This window comes from Mandrillus leucophaeus, unplaced genomic scaffold (genome assembly GCF_000951045.1).
Source record: "Mandrillus leucophaeus isolate KB7577 unplaced genomic scaffold, Mleu.le_1.0 Scaffold974, whole genome shotgun sequence".
Lineage (NCBI taxonomy): Eukaryota > Metazoa > Chordata > Mammalia > Primates > Cercopithecidae > Mandrillus > Mandrillus leucophaeus.
This window is the reverse complement of record NW_012110630.1, coordinates 877,940-899,549: the sequence shown is the minus strand read 5'-3', so window position 1 is coordinate 899,549 and position 21,610 is coordinate 877,940. Positions and strand designations below refer to the sequence as shown.

At 38.6% G+C, this 21,610-nt stretch overlaps 1 protein-coding gene across 2 annotated transcripts in view; it reads right to left on the bottom strand.

The window, feature by feature from the left end:
- Nucleotides 1-2,951: 2,951 nt before the first annotated feature.
- Nucleotides 2,952-21,610, bottom strand: part of THUMPD2 (THUMP domain containing 2) — a 33,112-nt gene continuing 14,453 nt past the window's right edge. For both annotated transcript variants that reach the window (XM_011970799.1, XM_011970798.1), the window contains exons 6-9: nt 19,912-19,983; nt 19,316-19,430; nt 8,219-8,327; nt 2,952-3,707 (exon numbers count right to left, since the gene is read on the bottom strand). In XM_011970799.1, the coding sequence (XP_011826189.1) occupies nt 3,383-3,707; nt 8,219-8,327; nt 19,316-19,430; nt 19,912-19,983 (621 nt within the window). In that variant the 3' untranslated portion in view covers nt 2,952-3,382. The remainder of the gene's footprint in view (nt 3,708-8,218; nt 8,328-19,315; nt 19,431-19,911; nt 19,984-21,610) is intronic.

Here is a 21,610-nt window from a genome sequence, read left to right as displayed (position 1 = left end):
ATTAAGGCACTTGTTCTGGTTCACAGGCTTTTTCTGGTTCATCTTGGCCGCAGGTTCTGCCTTGGCCAGGCAGACAGTGCCGGTTGTGTAACTCAGCATCTCCTTACCCTTCTTTATGCCTAAGTCTATCAAGGTGACACTGCCCTTTTCTTGAAAAGGTGAAGTCCTTATTTACTTACATATTTCTTAGAAATAAAACGTCTTAACTGTGCCAATATTTTTACTAAGATTGGTGTTTCTGTTAGTGTTCAGGTTGCAAAACTGGATGTTTGCAGTGGTTTGCCCTAACCAGAATTTATGTTTTTTTCATAAATTCTGTTATTTTTAGTGCATAAATTTGAGGATGAAAAAATTTTTAGGAGCATATTTATACTATAGCTGAAATGTCTGCATGCTGTCTTCCTACCTGTAATCGTGACCAAATTATCATGTTCCTGTCTAAAGTTAATTCCTCCAATTGTGGTCTGCATTTTATCCTCTTATTCAAGAACATTGCTCTAGCACTTATCCCTTTTTTCCTATTTCATCATCTTTCCATCTTTCCTGGAATTCTCTGTAACATAAAAAAAGGTACTTCTCCCAACAAATCTTTCTCTTGCTTCCACATTCCTTACCAATCTACTACTCCTATTTCTTTGCTTACCTGTTCTACAAAACTAGTTGTAAGAACTGTCTATGCTCACTATCTACAGCTCTTTTCCTATTTTCTCTTAGTATAAGATGTCCATCCACATTCCTCTTCCCAAGACGTTCTTTCATGTCCCTGACCATCCAACTAAACTGACACTCATGAGGATGACATAGTGAGGACCTGCCTGGTTTTGCAGTCTGGTTTTGCTCCCCTTCCATTCCACTGAAATCCCCATAGTCAAGGTCATGAAGGACCCCCTCACTGCTAAAGCCAACGGTCAATTTTCAGTTATCTTACTTGGTCAGTCAGCAGCATTAATAGGGTTAAATACTCCTCCTCTATACCCTTTGTTCATGTTTTCCAGGCAACCACACTAGGTTTTCTATTTCACTGGTTGTTCCATCTCAGTTTTCTCTGGAGATTCCTCTTCTCCTCCCAACCTCTCAGTATTGGAGGAATTCAGGGCTCAGCCCTGGTCTTTTTCTCCTATTTCCAATCCTTTGGTGATCCCATCCAGTTTCATGCCACCTAAATACTGAAAATTCCCATAACGTATCTCCAGAGCAGACCTTTTTTCTTAAACTGCAGACTCACATATTCAATTGCCTAATCAACATCTCCACTTTGTTTAATGCATATTTCAAAATTAGCAAGTCTAAAACTGTCTAGCAAGCAAGTCTAAACAAGATCTGCTAGTTTAGACTGTCTAGACTAGTCTAAATTAGGCTGTCTAGCCTAACAAGTCCAAAACAGAACTCTGATATTTCTCACCAAACCTGCACCCTCTGCAGCCTTTCCTCTCTTAGCCGATGAAAACGCTATTGTTCCAAGTTCTTGGCCAAAAGTCTTCTGTCATTCCTGTCTTCTCTCCACTTATCATACCTCACATCTAACACATCAGCAGATCCTTCTGGTTCTACTTTCAAAATACATCCAGAATCCATGTGCCTCCTACCAACACTACTGTTACCATCCTGGGGCAAGCTACCATTTTCTTTTGCCTGAATTATTGCAAAAAACTCCCAACTGATCTCTTTACTTTCACCCTTCTCTTCCTACAATCAATTTGTAATATGGCAGCTACAGTATCATTTAAACATAGTTAGGTGACATCACCTATTCAAAACTCTTTCAGTGGTTTTGAGTAAAAGCTAAAGCCCTTAAAATAGTCTTCAAGGCCCCATCTGATCTAATACACCACTTCTACTTGCCAACCATTACCTTGTTAACCTAATCTCTCATCCTCTATCTGCTGTATCCACTAGATGCCAGGATTATCTCTCTTCTCTCTCAAGTTGTGGTAATCAAAAATGTCTGCAGACGTTACCGTATGTGACCAAAAGTCGCCCCTGACTGAGACCCTTGGCTTTAACCCAAGGAGTAAGGACTGCAGGAATCTTGCTTTTTCTTTGAGTTGTGAAGTTCTACCAAAAGTAGACAGCCCGCCCCATAGTGCTTGTATTCCTCAGGTTTTTGATGTTTCCCAGAGCGTCAGGTAAGCACAGGCATTATGAACTGTTTCACCATCACATGCCATTCACTTTCTGTAACACTAGCTGTATCCTCACTGCCTTTAACGCAACCAAGCCAGATAACGATAACGAATTCACATTATTGGGGGCCTCTTGCTTGAAACCCCTCAGAGTATCAATCGCCATTATCAGAATCCCAGCTGTTAACAACACAACCAAATTTGCTTAGTTTGAGCACAAATGAAATGCATTCAAGATTAGAAGGTGGCTCTCAGTACTTCCTAGGAAGGCAAGAGAGAGAAGCTGAGTGGTGGCTACCTAGCCAAGGGCAGTGCTGAAACCTCAGGAGAGGAATGTCCTGGTGAAGACCGCTTTGTGCTGCCACTGGGTACAAATGCCATGGTTTGTACATGGGCGCACCTGATACCAGGGGCCCAGGTTGCCACACCCTAGCTGGAAAACGGCTTTTATGACTTCTGCTTTGGAGAGGTGATTCACAGGGTGGAAAATTTCCCAAACATAGGAGAGTTGTTCATATACCACTACAGCTGCCAATAAGTTGAACAATTGTATCAGACTATTGAAAAAACTTAAACCAGAGCATATATTCTCCTCACCTTACTGTTGCTTTTTCTCAGGTAGTAAACATAAGAAACAAACTGAATTTCTACAAATAAGGGTGAGGTGACAATCTATGAATGCTTTTAGAAAAAAAGCAAATTTCATTTTCCATCATGTTTTGAAGGATACTGGCTTAATTCAGTTATTATTCTCACTGTTGGTTTACAGAATAAACATATAAAATGTATTGCAAATACAAATTATTTTCATTCCAATGGAGAAGAAAATTACAGGCTCAAAAATCAAGTTTAATATCAAAAGAAGTTACATATAAAGGTTTTTACATTTCCGAAAATCTGATTGTTAAATATCCCTAGTCTGGTATTGATTGTGATACACTTAGGTGAACCCCTGAAAACTTTTATTTTGAAATTGAAGTTTTTGCTAAGAAACTGGGCAGAACTTTTCACATTCTGACAGAATATAAAACTTAAGTCTAAAAAATATTCGGTAACTTTTTTGTCAAAAACATTAGGCACTTTAGAATATAAAGCAGAAACTCTTACCAAGCACGTGTACCCAACAGCCACACCTCCCGTCTTTGGGGGAATTTGGTTACCTGGAGCTCTGTGGGTACTATATGAATCCTAGAGACAGCAAACTTCTGCTGTACAGCTAACTTACAAGGGCCTGAACCCGGCTGATGGCAGCAAGCCTGCTATAGTCCAGAAGAGTGCGACTTCTCATATTTACATATGAACGCATCCGTCTTTCCAAGGCTAACTTTGTAGCATTCCACTGGTACCAAGGAGCCAAATGGTGACATTCTGTCTAAGAACTCGTGGTTCCTGGCTTCGAATGAAGTTGACACTATCTTGGATGCACCAGTTTTTTCTTCAGGATTCAAGCACTTTTTAATTCCAGGTTCATCTGTGTGACTGTCCTTGGAATTGAAAGGGATGCTGCTCTCTTTACAATCTGTAAGGCGCCTGTGGTGATCTTCACTAAGCAACAATACAATGGTTCCGCCAACATGAAGCACTCTGACAAAAAAAAATGGTAATTGCTATCTTTCTCCCTTTCTAGACAACAAACAATCCCACTTCATTTAAAATATTTCGTGTTTTTAATTTGAAATTTAATTTTATCCATTTAAATACAAGGATTTTTGATAATTAGGTAGTATCTTCTATAATGTATATTCATTATAGTAATTATGAAATCCCTAGTACAAATCTGCTTTAATTATCTATTTTTACTCCACTTAAAAGGCAAGCCTCAAAGTAATTTGTAGTCACAGTCTAATAAATGATTGTACAAAGGAAAAGGCGAATGACAGAATCCTGAAGACTGCATGTATTAAAAGCAGTAGGCTGACAGCAGAAGAAAGTTAACAGGGAAGAGTTAGGACACGAACAAAGAAATGGCAAAGCAAAAATCAGAAAAAGAAGGGCAGATCTTGAAATGTCAGCTTTTTGAGGAGAATGCATTTACTCAATTATCAAAGTCTGTGTAGCACTTATGTGGAAAAAGTGATGAAAACACTTGCCTGTGTCCCGCACACAGCCCTGGAAGTTGCTAAGAGATCACTGAACATCTCTTTGGAAGAGAGAGGCAAGTAAAGGGAGTGAAATGCTACAATCAAGGCAGGCACAAGGGGCTTGGGAACATGAGGTGGGTCCCAAACCCGGGCATGGGAGAAAGGGGAGCATTTCCCAGAGGAAGATACCTGTGCTGTGAGTTAAAAGATAAGCAGGAATGAGCCAGGCAAAGCGACGGCAAGCGGCTGCAGCAAGGGAGGATGCTGGAAGCAGAAAAAGCAGCAAAGATGGGAGGAAGTAGAGGGGAGGCAGCTCTGAAAGCAGCTCAGTGGGTGGGTGAGTCAGAGCGGGTGGGAGGTGGAGGGAGGAGGGGAGTAAGGAGTTCAGCTTGGAATTTGCTGATGTACCTAAGGAACACGTAAGTGTGGATTCCACCAGACTGCTGGATACACAGCCTAGAGTAATGGAAAAGACCAGGCCTTGAGGTAAAGATATAGTAAATGGTAGCTAAAGCCATAATGGTGGATGGGATCATCTGGGGTGGCAGTACAGGTTGAGAAGAGAAAATGGGACAAGGAGCTAGAGATTTCACGTTTTAAAAGTGACAGAGGAGAAGATCCATGAAATAGACATCCTCAGAGAAAATCTGGACAATAGTGATGTCAAGGAAGCCAAACAAGTACAGTTTCAAGAAGGAAACAGTTTCAACAGTGTTAAATGCTATAGGGCCGGCATGGTGGCTCATGCCTGTAATCCCAACAGTTTGGGAGGCTGAGGCAGGAGGATCGCTTGAGCCCACGAGTTTGAGACCAGTCTGGGCAACATGGCAAAACACATCTCTACTAAAAAAAACACAAAAATCAGCCAGGTGTGGCAGCGTGTGCCTGTAGTCCCAGCTACTTGGGAGGCTGGGATGGGAGGACTGCTTGAGCCCAGGGGGCAGAGGTTGCAGTGAGCTGAGATTGCACCAGTGCACTCTAGTCTGGGCAACAGAGAGAAACTCTGTCTTTAAAATAAAAAATATATAAATACAATAAAATAACAAATGCTATAGGACTAATAGGTGATCAGGATTATGAGAAATCATCAGTGACCCCAGGGACAGCAATCCTAGCTGAAGGCAGGAGCAGATGCTCGTCTGCCAGGGTGGAGTGGGACTGGAAAGTGAGGAAGCAGAGGTGTCAAGTGTAGACTATTATTTCAAGAAGTTCAGCTGTACAGGCGAAGAAACAGAGTGGCAGCTAAAGGACCAAGAGTTAAGTGGAATCTGCCTCATGCCCAGCAGAAATCTAAGAAGCTTAGGTAGCATTCCCTAGTCTAATCCATCAGCAAAGCTACACAATTCTGTCTCTAAATTGTATCACATATTTGTCTACTTCATTCATAGTTTGCCGGGACCACAGCAACAATCTGGTAGACAGGTCTTGTTTCCATTCTTGTCGCCCCTCCCACTCTGTCTTCCATTTCCACACAGAAGACAAATGTAAATTCTCTGCTAACTCCTCAGTTGCTCGCACTGTACTTCAAATACATTCTAACCCCCTTACTCTGGCAACCAAGGTTCCTACACAATCTGACCCTCACCTACCTTTCTGATGTCACAGCCTGCTTTCTTTGCTTACTGACCTCCTTCAGCTGCTCAAACTCACCAAGTTGCTTCTCACCGTGGGACATTTGGACTTGCTGTTCACCCCGCATTTATCACTCACGCTCATCATTCATGTCCCACAGTCAAATACCACTTTCCCAGAGAGGCCTTTCCTGACTACCTAGCTAGGGTAACCACTACTTTTCTCTCACTCTAAAGCAAAACACTTTGTTTTATGTCCATCACAGTACCAGTCATGATCTGATATTATCCAGTTTGTTTACTGATTAACCATCTGTCTTCTCACAATGAATGGGCAGAGACCTTGCCTGTCCTATTCACTGCAGTAATCCCCAGGGCCAAGTACATGGAAGTGTATAGGAGATGCAAAGACTTCCAAACGTGTCTGGGGAAGGGATAAATGAATCTCCTAGAAAGAACCAGCAGATGAGTAGGCAGAAGATAAAAATGAGAAGTGGGCAGAGTGTGATCCTTGAGGAGGAAGGAACTGAGAGGATAAACCCTCACAGGAAGAGGGAAACCTCTTCTACTGAGCAAGGAGGAAGTGGATGGGAAAATGAGTACTCCTGAAGACATCAACTGAAATAACTTTTTGGGGCAACAGTTTAGCAATAATGTATCAAAAATATGAAATGTGCATAACCTTTGACCCAGCAATCTCACTTCTAGGAAATTATCCTAAGAAAACATAATAGTAGAAGTGGTAGTAGAATAATAGCGATAATAATGGTGATACAGCTAATATTTATTGAGGATTTAATATGTGCCAGTCAGTTGGAAATGCTCTGTATTATATATCATTTAACCTCCAGAATTATCTTTCTAAGTATGTTCTATAGCATTGTCATTTTGCAGATGAAGAAACTGGTACTGTGGTGCTTGGTCGTACAGTTAAGTTTGAAAAACCATGCAAGGATGTTCAAAGAATAGTTTTTTATTAAAATAAATTGAGGATTATCTAAATATCAATCCATAAGCACTGGTTGCATAATGGTACATACATATAATGTGGCAACCACTGAAAATTATAATGTATATTATAACAACTGATCAGAAAGGAGATTCATGACACTGCTGAGTAGAAAAAAAGCAATGTTACAGTATAGTAAGTTAAGGATCATCCCATTTATGTAGAGTAGAAAACATGTATCTTTTTGTACATATATACATGGTAAGATGCCTAAAATTTTCTCTATCTAAAACACACGGCTCATATTTTAAATTGGTGACCCATTATTTACACAGCAGGCTCTTGACATTTATGTTATTAAATGCCCACCTAAACAATTTAATATCAACTGAACTCTTATATTCATGTCCATTCATAACTATATGCATTCTAGGTTCTCTTCTTTACCAATTTAGACGATCAGAAAAATGCATATCCATGCCTCATTGTTTCAACCTCTCAAAGAAATGCTTCCATTGAATTATATTCCCTTACGTCATTAGAAACCATAAGATGAATACTTTCACATTTTCATTTCACAGCTGCTATAGTTTGGATGTTTGTCCCACTATACCTCATGTTGAAATTTGATCCCCAGTGTTGGAGATGGGGCCTAATGGGAAGTGTTTGGGTTACGTCGGCAGATATCTCATGAATTGATTAATGCCCTCCCTGTGAGGGGCGATGAGTGAGTTCTCACTCTATTAGTTCTAGGGAAAGCTGGTTGTTAAAAAGAGCCTGGCACCTCGCCCTTCTCCCTCTTGCTTCTTCTCTTGCCATGTGATCTCTGCACACTGGGTTTGCCTTCTGACATGAGTGGAAGCACCCTCGGGCCCTCATCACAAACTGAGCAGATGCTGGCACTGTGCTTCTTTTACAGACTGCGGAATCACGAGCCAAGTAAACCTGTTTTCTTTACAAGCTGTCCAGCCTCTAGTACTCCTTCATAGCAACAGAAAATGGACAAAGACAACAACAAATAATAAAGGTGTTGCTCATTCTATGTTATGGAAGGTTCTTTATGTAACAGAATTTTGTTCTGTTGTTTAGCAGCTGAGTGATCATAAGAAAGTTAATCTTTCCGTGCCCCAGATTCTCATCTGCTACGTGTGGTGGATTAACACACAGAAGGCAGGTTTTTTTTTTTTTTGTGAGGGATAGAAGCAAATATGTAAAATTTTGCTTCAGACCACTGAAATACAGGTCACTATTTCATACATTCAAATCTCAGTACATAATAGAAAATTAGTATTTTTTCTGAATAAAATTTATAAGATGATATGGATAACATTTATTTCAATTATAAACTTCTGACTTAAAACCCTTAGAAAATTAAGCTACAAAAACTCTGGGAAATTACTATAAGGCAATCAGACCTTAACTGAAGAGCTATGATGTATTTCGGTTAAATGCCCAGTAGCTAAAAAAATTATGAAAATAAATTCAGCAACTTACCTTTCCATTTCTTGTAGAATGCTTTTGATGTCTTTTCCTAACTTAAACTTTTTCCCAAATGGAATGTCAGAAATAATAATATCAACACTTTCTGAAGGCAATGGCAATTCTGAAATACAGAAATCAGAGAATCCTATTACAGTAAGGTCAAATATTTACAACCTAAATAATGAGAAAACTGAAGTACACAGGATTATTTTTGCATAATAGATAAAATTTAGGGTTGCTAATATTGTTTTAAAGTAATTACAAGATCCCAAAATGCTTTCACAATCACTAATGATAAATGATATAGTTATTGTAGTCTGTTCGTCGAAAATTGGTTTTTCAGATACAATAAAATGTAAGTTAAGCAGAATTTTAAATTAACCAGAAAACTCAATTCTCTAAATATACAGCTTGTATAGAAAGCTGCTAGCTCCACTAAGTTGCCTAGAAAAATCTTCTACAAAATTATATTCTACAACTTTCATTTCCTATTTTAAAACTGTACATTTAGATCTACTTGTTTTTGAGGGAGACGACCCATAGCTATGATTGTATTTTTAAAGGAGAACTTGGAAGGTTAAGAATATCTATTAAGTCCTAAGACTAGAGAAAAGGCTATATAATCAATAATCAACACAATGATTATCACTAAAAATTATTGTGTCTGATTATTCTAAATTGCTTTATTATCTTAATGTTTTCTTCTCAGAAGTTACATTATCAGAAGGTAACAAAGACTCTACCCTAACATCCACATCTTCTGGATGTACTTTCCACTTTTTACTTACTTTACTCTTCTCATCCATCTCCTAAATTAAGTTAAATACTCAAAAGACGGATGTCCCAGTTTTCATTTTGAATAGTACCTAATTTTGCAGAAATGTAATGAAATTTAAATAATCTTCACTAAATATCAAAAGTTTCTGTTGGTAGGAAATTTAATAAAAAATGCTTTGTAATCTGGGAAAGTCTAATGACTACTTGGCTAGATCTCTCCTAGTTCTAACCCTTATGTGGGGTTAACAGAAGAAGAGTAGATTGTTCAAAAAAAAAAAAATAAGAGGATAATATTCTTTTAAGCTGAGACAGGAATTCCTTTTTTCCAAGTTATGTTTTAACCTCATGGTTTTAGGGTGTTGATATAGTACACATCCATTTACAAAATGACTAAAGACAATATATGAACAATGAAGGCAACCATAGTTCTCAAATGTTTTATTTATGAGGAAGCATGTAGTAATTTACTTTTGAATTTAATCCCAAGTCTGTCTTTTGCCTTACACTACACAGAAATACAGTACCTACATATGAGTTAGCTGCCCATTATGTCCAGGTTTAGTAACACTAATTTTTTTCTTCTGGGTCTCCATTTTTATTGGGAACTTTGCTGCTCTATATTATATAATATGCTAAACTGCTTTAAATAATTTTAGAAGTTGAATACATAAACTTCATATAGATAGAATAATTTTTAAAAAAAAATCTCCAGAACTAAGTTGTGTCATCTTCCAATACAGCATAAAATAAAGCTTTTGTTGATGTGGCTGAGAGCATAAGCTCTGGTGTCAGACAGCTTGCATTTGGCTCTGCTGCTCACGAGCTGTGGGACTTTGGGAAATTACTGCTTCAATTTCTTCATCTGTAAAATGGAATAAGAATATGTACCTCAGAAGTCAATAAAAGAGGTAATATATGGAAGACATGTAACAGGGCCTGGCACAAAGTGAGCACTCAGTAACTGTTAGCTGCTTTGTGGTCATTATTTATAATGTCCCTCTCTGATGTCAATGGGAGATGACAGCCAGGTGGAAACCAGTGCGCCATCCTTCAGAAAAGCTTTGCAGAACACAGTATCCCCTTCTCTCTCATTCTTGGACATCCAAAGTTGAGGTAAGGCAACTACTTCCAGGTGGGCCTCTCTCCTACTCTCCTTTCCTCTATCAGTGGTTCTCAAAGTGTGGTCCCCACAGCAGCAACGTCAGTATTATCTGGAAAGTACAACTTAGTGCGTATTAGAATCAACTGAAAGGTCTTTATAAAACAGATTGCTGTCCCCACCTCCATACGTTTAGATGCAGATACTCCTAGAACCGGGAGCACCTGACCCATACGACTCAACATACAGTAAAATCTTTTAAATTATTAGATGCTCTGAATACTGCTCGTGAACAAAAAATTTGCTTGTAACTAATGAGCTAAGATTCTGAAATAGAAACATAGCTCAAAACAAGTAAAAATCATCTCTTTTTTACATCTCTGCAGGATGATTCAAGAACATGAAAAAAATTTAGTTTTAAAATACCAGTTGTTTTGAAGAAAGAAAAACTGCCCTATTTTTCCTACTTCCAGGAGAAAAACGGGTAAAAATTTCCTAAACCTCAGGATTATGGCCCCAAGATACTTTCTTCCAAAGGGATTTATGGGCCTTCAAGATGTCTTTTCATGCATATATTTAGACTAAAGACCAGGTTCATTGAGCACTTTTATAAAATTGAGCATATCCTTCTTCCTATTTTTGTTCCTTGTTCTTTCTGCTGTTTATTCTTTCTATTGTCCAGGTTTATAATATTCAGATTCTGTCTCCTAACAGTAATTCCCATAATTGTTCAAACTTAGTTCTATAGTTAATTTCATCCTTATCACTAATCATTTTGCCTTTATTTTCTCCATTTCTCAGCTGATTAATCTCTCAATCCCTGGAATTAAATAGTTTTCCCCATAAGGGCTTAGTTGTGAAATGTTGTCTGAACTTTTTCATATTTCAAAATGTTTGGCTTTAAGATGATGTTTTGGTTAGGCATAATATTTTTGGGTCACACTCTGCTTCGGTAACTTTGTAAATAACCACTCTTCTATTGTCAAATGCTCTGTAACATTTTCTTTCCATTGTGGCCAAAATATATTTTGAGGTTTATTGCATTAGATTGTGACCTTCTCTTGTTTGGTTGCTGAATTTGTTTTTTTGATGATTACTATTCTTTTTCTCATTTCAGTAAATACAAGAGGGGGTAAAGCTTTCAATGAAATTTCAATCTGCCGTCTTAATCAAGAAGTCCATAAACATTAGTCTTAAACATGCAAAATGTAGTCTGGCATCTGGATTGGGTCACCATACAATTTACAGACCAAATGAACATTTCTGAGAAGCGAATGCTAGAAATAACTATGCTAGTTATTTTATATGAAAATCATATGCTTGAAATATTTGAAATATTTATTATCCAATAAACTGGCTTATTATGGTGGCCCTAAAAACATCTGGGCAAAATGAAATTTTTAAGTTTAACAAAAGACTATTTTTTTTTGAGAAAAAATAATTTGCCTACAGTGCTAATATCTGAACAAGTTCTGGTAAATGAAGTATACTTTCAGTTCAATTTTTTCATATGGGAAGGGTAAATATTTCAGCCCTCCAGTTCAGTCCCTCCACTGACAGTGTCTTTGACAAATATGTTCACAATACAAAACGCAAATTACCTCTATCATTCTTTTAATTGTTTTACCAAATTTAGATGATACAAAGTTAAGGCCTTCACAAACTCATTCCATTCCATTCCATTCTAGACTACAAATTTACCCAATTACAATAAGGAAAGTCATGAGGAGATTCTTTCCATACCATATCCAAAGTAAATTTACAGAATTTCATAATTAAGTCTTGTGCATTGTTGAGCTTTCAATAATTTGTTCATTTCTTCCTTCGGGTTTTTAGGAAAAGATGATCAATGTCTTCCTGCTGCCAGCTTTGTTTTTAACAACTGTAATTCACCAAAAAATTCAAACCTCATGTATTTTGACACTTCGTTTGTTGAATCCTTTGATTACAGATTTCTAGTATATTCTGAATAAAATGCCATCAAAATTAGGCAACTTTTTTTGGTAAAGTTTACAGCACTATCCTAGGACACTTTGGCTGATTTACAGAGCAATTCTTTGAATGCTTACACTTTAAAATCCAACTGATGGACAAGCAGAGGAAGTGTACTGCTATGTGGAAGTATTTTTTTGCATTCAGTCATCTTCATCACAAATAGTTTGCAGTTCAGCTATTCTGTGTATATTTTAAAAAGAAGGACGGGTGCAGTGGTTCACGCCTGTAATCCCAGCACTTTGGGAGGCCAAGGCAGGTGGATCATGAGGTCAAGAGATCAAGACCATCCTGGCCAACATGGTGAAACCCTGTCTCTACTAAAAATACAAAAATTAGTTGGGCGTGATGGCATGCGCCTGTAGTCTCAGCTACTCGGGTGGCTGAGGTGGGAGAATTGCTTGAAGCCAGGAGGCGGAGGTTGCAGTGATCTGAGATCGCGCCACTGTACTCCAGTCTGGCGATAGAGAGTCCGTCTCAATGAAAAAAAAAAAAAAAAGTGGCCAGGTATGGGGTGGCTCACACCTGTAATCCCAGCACTCTGGGAGGCTGAGCTGGGAGGATCAATTAAGACCAACCTGGGCAATACAGTGAGACCCCACCTCTATTTTTTTAAAAAAAGAACATTAGCCAGGCATGGTGGTGAGTGCCTCCTACAATTCCAGCTACTTGGGAAGCTGAGATGGGAGGACTGCCTGAGCCCAAGAGTTCATTCAAGGCTGCAGTAAGCTATAATCAGACCACTGCACTCTAGTGGGTGACAGAGCAAGTCCCTGTCTTAAAAAAAAACAAAATTCAATTATTTTGACAAATGTCTATTTCAATGGACACTGCAGCCTGTTGGGAGATAATTACGATTTATACAGGTGTAACAACGAATTTCAAGTGCCTTTCTGCTCCATAGGTTTTAGTAAGAATATTAATTTTTAGCATGATGTTGTGGCCCACCACAGTAATAAGCACACAGATGGGCAATGCCGAACTGAATTTACAGTAGCATTCACAAAGAAGTTACATCTTTGACAAAAAAAAAACCCGACGAAATTTCTAAGAATTAGGGTAAAAAGGAAACAAAGCTACTACTGGAATTGACTTAACTGATTATCTTTCTAAATCATGTGATGATATTGATACAAAACTGGCAACACTTAACTGTCTGCAAAGGTCTGCTAATGAAGCGAGCACACTAACAGTACCAGCTTCATTTTGCTTAGGTACGTAACAAAACTCACAATTGAATGTGAGCAAAATAAGTTTAGAAGAATAGCCATTTGATCTAAAAGGAAAGTCATACTTCACAGAGTGATATTTTAAATGTATTTTCTTCAGTTGTATGTGATAAATAGTTGGCTTTGGGCCTAGCATTCTTAGAATTACTAAGTTTTTATTTTTTTCCTTCAACTTTTAAGTTCCAGGGTATATGTGCAGGATGCATGGGTTTGCTACAGATCAACCCATCACCTTGGTAATAAGTCCAGCATCCATTAGCTATTCTTCCTAATGCTCTCCCTCCCCTCCGGCCTCCCCCGACAGACCCTTGTGTGTATTGTCCCCCACCCGTGTGTCCATGTGTTCTCATCGTTTAGCTCCCACTTATAAGTGAGAATATGCAGTGTTTGGTTTTCTGTTCCTGCGTTAGTTTGCTCAGAATAACAGCTTCAAGCGCCATCCATGTCCCTGCAAAGGACAATATCTTGTTCCTTTTTATGTTTACATAGTATTTTATGGTATATATGTACTACATTTTCTTTATCCAGTCTATCATTGATGGGCATTTGGGTTGATTCCATGTCTTTGCTATCGTGAATAGTGCTCAAGTGAACATACGTGTGCATGTATCTTTATAACAGAATGATTTATATTCCTTTGGATATATACACTGTAATGGAATTGCTGGGTCAAATGGTATTTCTGCCTCCGGATCTTTGAGGAATCACCACACTGTCTTCCCAACGGTTGAACTCATTTATACTCCCACCAACAGTGTAAAGGCATCCCCTTTTATCCACAACCTCACCACCATCTGTTGTTTCTGGACTTTTTAATAACTGCCATTCTGACTGGCATGAGATGGTATCTCACTGTGGTTTTGATTCGCATTTCTCTAATGATCAGTGATGTTGAGCTTTTCTTTGTATGTTAGTTGGCTGCATGAATGTCTTCTTTTGAGAAGTGTCTGCTCATGTCTTTTGCTCACTTTTTAATGGGGTTGCTTTTTTCTTGTAAATTTGTTAGGCCAAGGTGGGTGGATTGCCTGAGCTCAGGAGTTTGAGACCAGCCTGGGTAACAAGGTGAAACCCTGTCTTTACTAAAAATACCAAAATTAGCTGGGGGTGATGGCGTGTGCCTGTAATCCCAGCTACTTGGGAGGCTGAGGCAGGAGAATTGCTTGAACCTGGGAGGTGGAGGTTACAGTGAGCCGAGATTGCACACTGCACTCCAGCCTGGGCAACAGGGCAAGACTGTCTCAAAAAACAACAACAAAAAAATTTGTTTAAGAGCTGCTGAGTTTTAATGTAAATGCTTGATGCCTCTATAAACAGACTTGTTTCATTTGGTCAGTGATATCGCCATGGTCTTCACAGTAGGACTGTAAATATCAACAAATATTGACTCAATTATATGTTCATCAGCTGTCTTAAGAAATAGAAACTCAACACTTACTTTTTCATTAAAAATGCATTTTTAAAACCTTATTGCTTCTGAGTTTGTTACAAAATAGAAGTGTTACCAAACAATAAAAAAGGACTTATACATATAATAAATGATAAAGCTTTTGCAGCAAGAACATGTGAACTACTCTCTATGTTGAACTTATCCCCTATTTTCTACGCATATTTCATATACACCTACCCCATCACTTTCCACATTTCCCTCTGATTTCCCAAATGGGCAGCCTGGCAGCTTCATGAATCTTGCAGTATACGGCATGGGCCATAAGACACCTGGCTAGAACACCAAGGCCAAGCCAGCAGAGGCAGGACAGGCAGCAGAGGAGAAAACACACCAGTATGAGAGAAAATGCAAACACCACATTATGGGGTGCTTATGGGTGTCCTGAAAAAAGCACGCCATCTTATACAAGAATGGAAACACTTGAGAACAAAGCACAACTGTTGCCAATAATCTTGTTATAAATCTACACTTAAGTGATGTGTGATAGGCTACAGAATGCCTAACTGGAAGGAAAGAAAATATTTCCTTTTAGCTATAATTTTGCCATTTTAATTAAACCATAAATGTGTTTCTCTTGCTCAAATATGTTTATGTTATAGTTTCCATCTTATACTGAGAATGTATACATATCTGCAGATTTAAAAAAGCCTAATGACTAATTGCTATTTCCTAAGATAACTTGTAACATAATATTCATTTGATTCCAAATTTTCATAATGATTAAAACTTAGGAATAAATACATATGATTTCTTCATGTTGAAAGATTGTCTCAAAAAAAAAAAAAAACAAAAAAACAGAGTCTCACCATGTCACCTAGGCTGAAGTGCAGAGGCACAATCTAGGGTCACTGCAACCTTCACCTCTTGGGTTCAAGCGATTCTTCTGCCTCACCCTCCCGAGTAGGTGGGGCTACAGCCACCAAGCCTGGCTAATTTTTTTTGTTTCTATATTTTTAGTAGAGACAGGGTTTCACCACGTTGGTCAGGCTGGTCTCAAACTCCTGAGCTCAACTGATCCACCTGCCTCAGTCTCCCAAAGCGTTGGGATTACAGGCATAAAGCCACTGCACCCGGCTAAGATCATTTCTTTTTATATTAGTTGAGGGTTATAAAACAAAGTGAATGCTTATTAAAAAGGTAGAAAAAATAAAGTCATTAAAGCACACAGAAGCTGAAGATTGTGATTTTGCAGAAATGTAAGTCATAATGGGAATGAATATTACTAACTTCCTAGATATACCAACATACCAATGCTTACAGATGTCTTACTAATTCATGCTGTGCGTTAGACACTGTACTCTGTGTGTTTATGTAATAAATCCTCATCACAGCTTTATGCAGTGGCATTATAATCTTCACATTATAGATGAGAAAATAAAGAGAGGACCAGTTTTTCTGCTGAAGGCCACACAGTGGAAAAATGATGGTGGAGCTAGGATTTATACTTGGTGTGACTCTTAAAGTCAGTAAGTGTTCTTAATTCCTACAGTAAAAAGGCATGAGATCCCTTAAGGGATTCGTAGATCTCAACATTCTAAATTGTATTTATAATTAGAGCTCTTAAAAACCAAATTAATGAAGAAAATAAATGCTTTTATCTAGCCCGAATGTCTACCTCTAAAGTAGGTGCCATAAAGGGCTAATTATTAGTTAAAATTGGCCCCTGTATTAGCAAGACATATAGTTCCTCCTAGACTGAAACTTAAAGAGGTTGTGATGCTGAAATAACCTGAAACAGATGTTTTATTCTTTCCTTCAGAAAGTTATCCTAAAAACAATTCACAGAAGAATCATCTACAAATGACGTAACATGAAAAAGTTGCTCTCAGTAGTAAAGAAAGGTAAATTTAAGCAAACCTATCAAATGCGTAGAGTTGAAAAAACTGTAATAAAAATTATAACGTGTGACCTGTTTTAAGGTCCATTCTCCTCCCTCTGCCTTCCCCTGCTCCTAGAAGTGCATGCTCAACCGCTCAGGCACTGGATCCCATCCTTTCTTAGGGCCTGGATACAGCAGACAAGCGGTTCTCCTCTCTCCTCCGTCATGCCAAATTCCTCCTTTTCATTTGATTTTTCTTGTTAGTGAGATCAAACATTCTAGATACAAAAAAATTCTAATTTCTATCTTAAAAAAATTCCTTGCTTGATCCCCGATATCCTTTCTTTCAGTTACCGCCTCATTTCTATGCTCTCCTTATTAGCCAAACTGCTCGACAGAATGCTCTCAACTAGTTGTCTTCAAGTTATCTCCTCCCATTCTCTCAAGAGCCCCTCCAGGGAAGCTGCCCTTGACTTCTGCAGTCACCAGGCCTCATCGTACTTCACCAATGAGAAGCAGCTGACACAGCTGATCTATCTATCCTCCCCAGATTCTTACACTCTTACATCACGGGCTATTCCTTTACCAGATGCTCACCTTCCCGAAGTCCAAGCATCTGAGTATTCTAAGGTTCAGTCCCCTTTCCCTTCTCTACTTAAACTCACTCCCTAGGAGATTTCATGAAACTAAATGTTCTCTATACCAGTGATGCTCAACCTCTCCCCTGAACTCCAGATTTGGAGACTGAGGTACTAACTTGATATCTTCACTTAGAGTCTAATAATTGTGTGAAATTTAACAGGTCCTAAATTCTAACTTGATCCACCATCCGTCTTCCCCACCTCAGTAATGACAACTCCATCCTCTAGCTGCTCAAGCCAGAAAGCCTAGAATGTTCTCTCTCATACTCCACATCCAATCCGACAACAAATCCTGTTGGCTCTCTCTGTCAAATATGTATCTGACCTTCTCTCAACGCCTCCTTGAATACCACCTCGGACCAGGCCACTGTCATTTCTTACCTAGATTATAGCTAGAGTTGCAACAGTATCCTAACTAGTCTCTTTGCTTCCATCCTGCCCTCACTAAAGTCTAAGAGGAATCCTTTCAAAAACGAAGATTTATGCAGTTACCTGGTGCCACAGAGAACCTTTAAAACACATACACAAACAGTGGAGCACTTCCGTTTTTTAAATGAAATCTTATAGAAAATGCCCCCTAAAGTGAAAATACATAAAAGTGGAGCTGGGAGTGCAACAGCGGTCCAATGCCCAATTCAGTACTCCCTCCCTCATGCCTACAAGGTGCTTTGGAGAATGTAAAGGGATTGAAAACTCACTGCTCTGGAACAACTTACGACGCAACTTCAGTTTTCTTAAAGGTTTCAAAGAAATAGCATTCTTAAAGAAATTAGGGATTATGAAAGCCTGCAGTCTAGTCATCCGTTAGTTTGCTCTAGAAACTTGTGTCTCCCGCACACAGTCCTATTAAAAACCTTGGCAGAACAGCAAACAACTATGAGATCTCAATCAACAAGACAATTTCTTCTTTGGGGATGCTTTACTATGCTTTTATGCAAGTTATCCTAGTATTTTCTTCTGTTGATACTCATCTTTACTACTTTTCCACTACAACAAAATTTTTAAAATAATATTATGTTCCTCCTGATTATAGGTTTGATATTGGGAACTATCTACTACCTATCACTGTCAACAGAATACAATGTTCTTAACTGGGAATTAAATGCACTCATGATTTAAGGGAGAGATATATACTTGGGGAATAGGGAATAAAACAAGGAACAGTTTTTAAAAATAGTCTAAATACCATGGACCTCAGGAAGATATTATTATTATTATTATTATTTTTTGAGATGGAGTCTTGCTCTGTTGCCCAGGCTGGAATATGGTGGCACGATCTCAGCTCACTGCAAGCTCTGCCTCCTGGGTTCACGTCATTCTCCTGCCTCAGCCTCCCGAGTAGCTGGGACTACAGGCGCCCGCCACCACGCCCAGCTAATTTTTTGTATTTTTAGTACAGACAGGGTTTCACCATGTTAGCCAGGATGGTCTAGATTTCCTGACCTTGTGATTCGCCCGCCTTGGCCTCCCAAAGTGCTGGGATTACAGGTGTGAGCCACTGCACCTGGCTGAAAATACTATTTTGATTGGTCTCAGTAGACTTGATTCCTAGTCACGTGTGTCACTGCTGACTCCCCTTCATGAAACAGGGGTTAATACTTTCCCTCTACCTCACAGGGTGACCAACTGTCCTGGTTTACTCCAGACTTTGCTGATTTTAGCACTGCAAGTCCTGGTTTAGCAAATTGGGATGGATAGTTAGCTTACTCCTATGTATCTCAGGGATACTATCTAATGTGAGGCAATAATATTTCATATAGTTTATTCAAAAGAAATTCAAAGAATTATTACACTGCTTATTTTATGGCTATATTAATTGATCACTGGTTCTGATATGAGAAATGGTTCAGATGCAACAAAGACTTTTTTTCTCTCTTTTTAACACATACATTTTAAGTCATGCTTTACATGCTTATTGTTTCACTTCCCAATTATGAACCCTTTGAAAATAAAACGGTTACACTATTAGAAGTAAACTCAGTATTAGTCCCACAGATATATTACAGGGTAAAACCAACCTTTATACACTGAGTCTTGTTTTGTATGATTCTAAATATATTTACATTGTTCATTTTCTCAATTGTTTTGCATTTTTAGTAGCTTACCTATAACAGAGACTTTAAGTAATTCGATTTTATCCTCAAGGCCTGCAGCTTTCAGATTGTCCCAAGTACCTAGTAACTGTGAGTCGCTGACATCAGCACCTACATAATACACATCCTATGGGGAAAGAAAGAATATTTTAAGCATAAATAAAATTATTACACATTTTATGTAGTTAAGAAAATCAACTTGCATTTTCTCAAATGATGGAAGTGAAATTAGTAGATTTTAAATTAAGGTCAAAACACCTTTAGGTTATTCTTTTAAAATGATAATATCAAAAAATGTAAAGTTTATGTTAAAATTTTAAAAATCTGTGAATATTACAATGACAAATGTGTAAAGAATTTGAGGATTAGTATAATCTAGGTCATGACTAATGATTAGAATTCTGTCATATTTTCCTAAATTCATAGTATTTAAATAAATAACATAGCAATTTAATCCTTCACAATCTATTTTGAGTATAGTGAATAACTCACATAATTAAAAAGAATAATCCCAAAATAGACACTCTACTTGTAAATAATTGGTGATTATACTATATATACTGATTAAAGTAGATAAATTGCTTGCTTTACCAAACTTCAGAACTTACTGGCCATTCTTTAGCAGCTTCCAAAAGTATTGTTCCAAGTCCGCACATTGGATCTAAAACAAATGCACCAGCCTGCAGACAGGAATATTAATTTGGTATTATTAAGACTACTATAGTAGGTATTATAAAAGAAACCTAAACTTGAGGAATCAATATTTCAAGAGGAAAGGTTACTTTTTACACTTTATTAAGAATTTCAGGTACTTAAAGCCCTAATGCAGGAGTGTATTCGGCAGGTTTATAAATTAGGAAGAAGGCCATTCTGGCCAAAGCCCAGGAAAAGGTAGTGAAAGCCCCAGAGAGGGAACAAGGGGATTCTGTGAAGATGGACTGGGTTATGCTGCATGTTGTAACAACCCCCAAATCCTAGGGGTTTAAAACAACTAGCTCACACTGTATGACCACATTAGGGTACCTGGGGCCTCTGCTCCTCACTCTGGAACCCAAACTGACGAGCAATCACCATCTTGAGTGCTGCCATCACTGTGGCAGAGGGAAAGAAAGCATGACAAATTGTCCACTGGCTCAGAAAGGTGCCACCTGAAAGCGATGCACATCACTTCCACCAGTATTAACTGTTAGTCACATGGCACACAGTGTCAAGGGGCCAGGAAAGTATAATCCTATCTGTACCTGGGAGAAAAACAGGAAATTGGGAGAAAAAATGACTTACTCCCACTCTGAAAATCACAGCATGCCAGATCTCATAGGTGGTGTAAGGATTCTGGTTCTATTCTGAAGGATGGGAAACTATTGGAGGGTTTGAGGACAGGAGTCCTATGACATTACATTTCAAAGGGATCATTTTGGCTATTCTGCAGAGGACAGACCATAGAAGGGTAAGAGTGCTAGAGAGTCCAGTCAAGAGATGATGGTGGCTTGAGTTAAGAGTGGAATTGGTGGATGTGGTAAGAAATGGTTGGATTCTAGACATATTTTAAAAGGTGGAGCCAAAAATGCATGGGATGTGGAATGTTAATGAAAGACAACAGTCTGGAATGCCTAAAATTTTTGAGCTGAGCAACTGGAAGAACAGAGTTGCCTGTTACTGACATGGGAAGAGTTGGGGAGAAGACACTTTGGGGGAGACAAGAGTATAGTTCTGGCCTTGTTAATTTTGAGATACCTCTTAGACCTCTAAGTGTGAATGTCAAGTGAGTCACTGGACATGAGTCTACAGTTCAAGGGAGAGGTTCAGGCTACAGATAGGAATTTAGGAACAGTCAGTGCCAGTCAGCTTATAAATGATATTTAAAGCATCAGAACTGGATGTGATCATCTAGAAAGCAAGAGAAGTTTAACAAGAGAAGTCTATGAATTGGCCCCTGGTGATCTCTGAAGTTCACATGTTTGGAAGAGGAAGATCAGCCACACACACTGAGAAGCAGCTCATTCCGATAATAGGAGCAGAACCTAGCATAGTGGTCCTGAAACAAAGTGAAGAAACTGCTTCAAGAAGGAGAGTGATCAGTGTCGAAGTGACAGGCGGGTAAGTGAGACGAGCAGTTTCAGTGGAGTGTTGGTGATGAAAGCCCCATGGAGGCTGCTATATGAGAGAATGGGAAGAAAGGAGGTAGAAGACAGCCAATGTAGATAATTATTTTAAAGACTTTTTCTGTAAAGGGAAGCAGAAAAGGGGGTGGTGGCTGAAGGGATGTATGGCTTCAGCGGGGGGTTTTCATTTTTTTAAGTTGAAAGA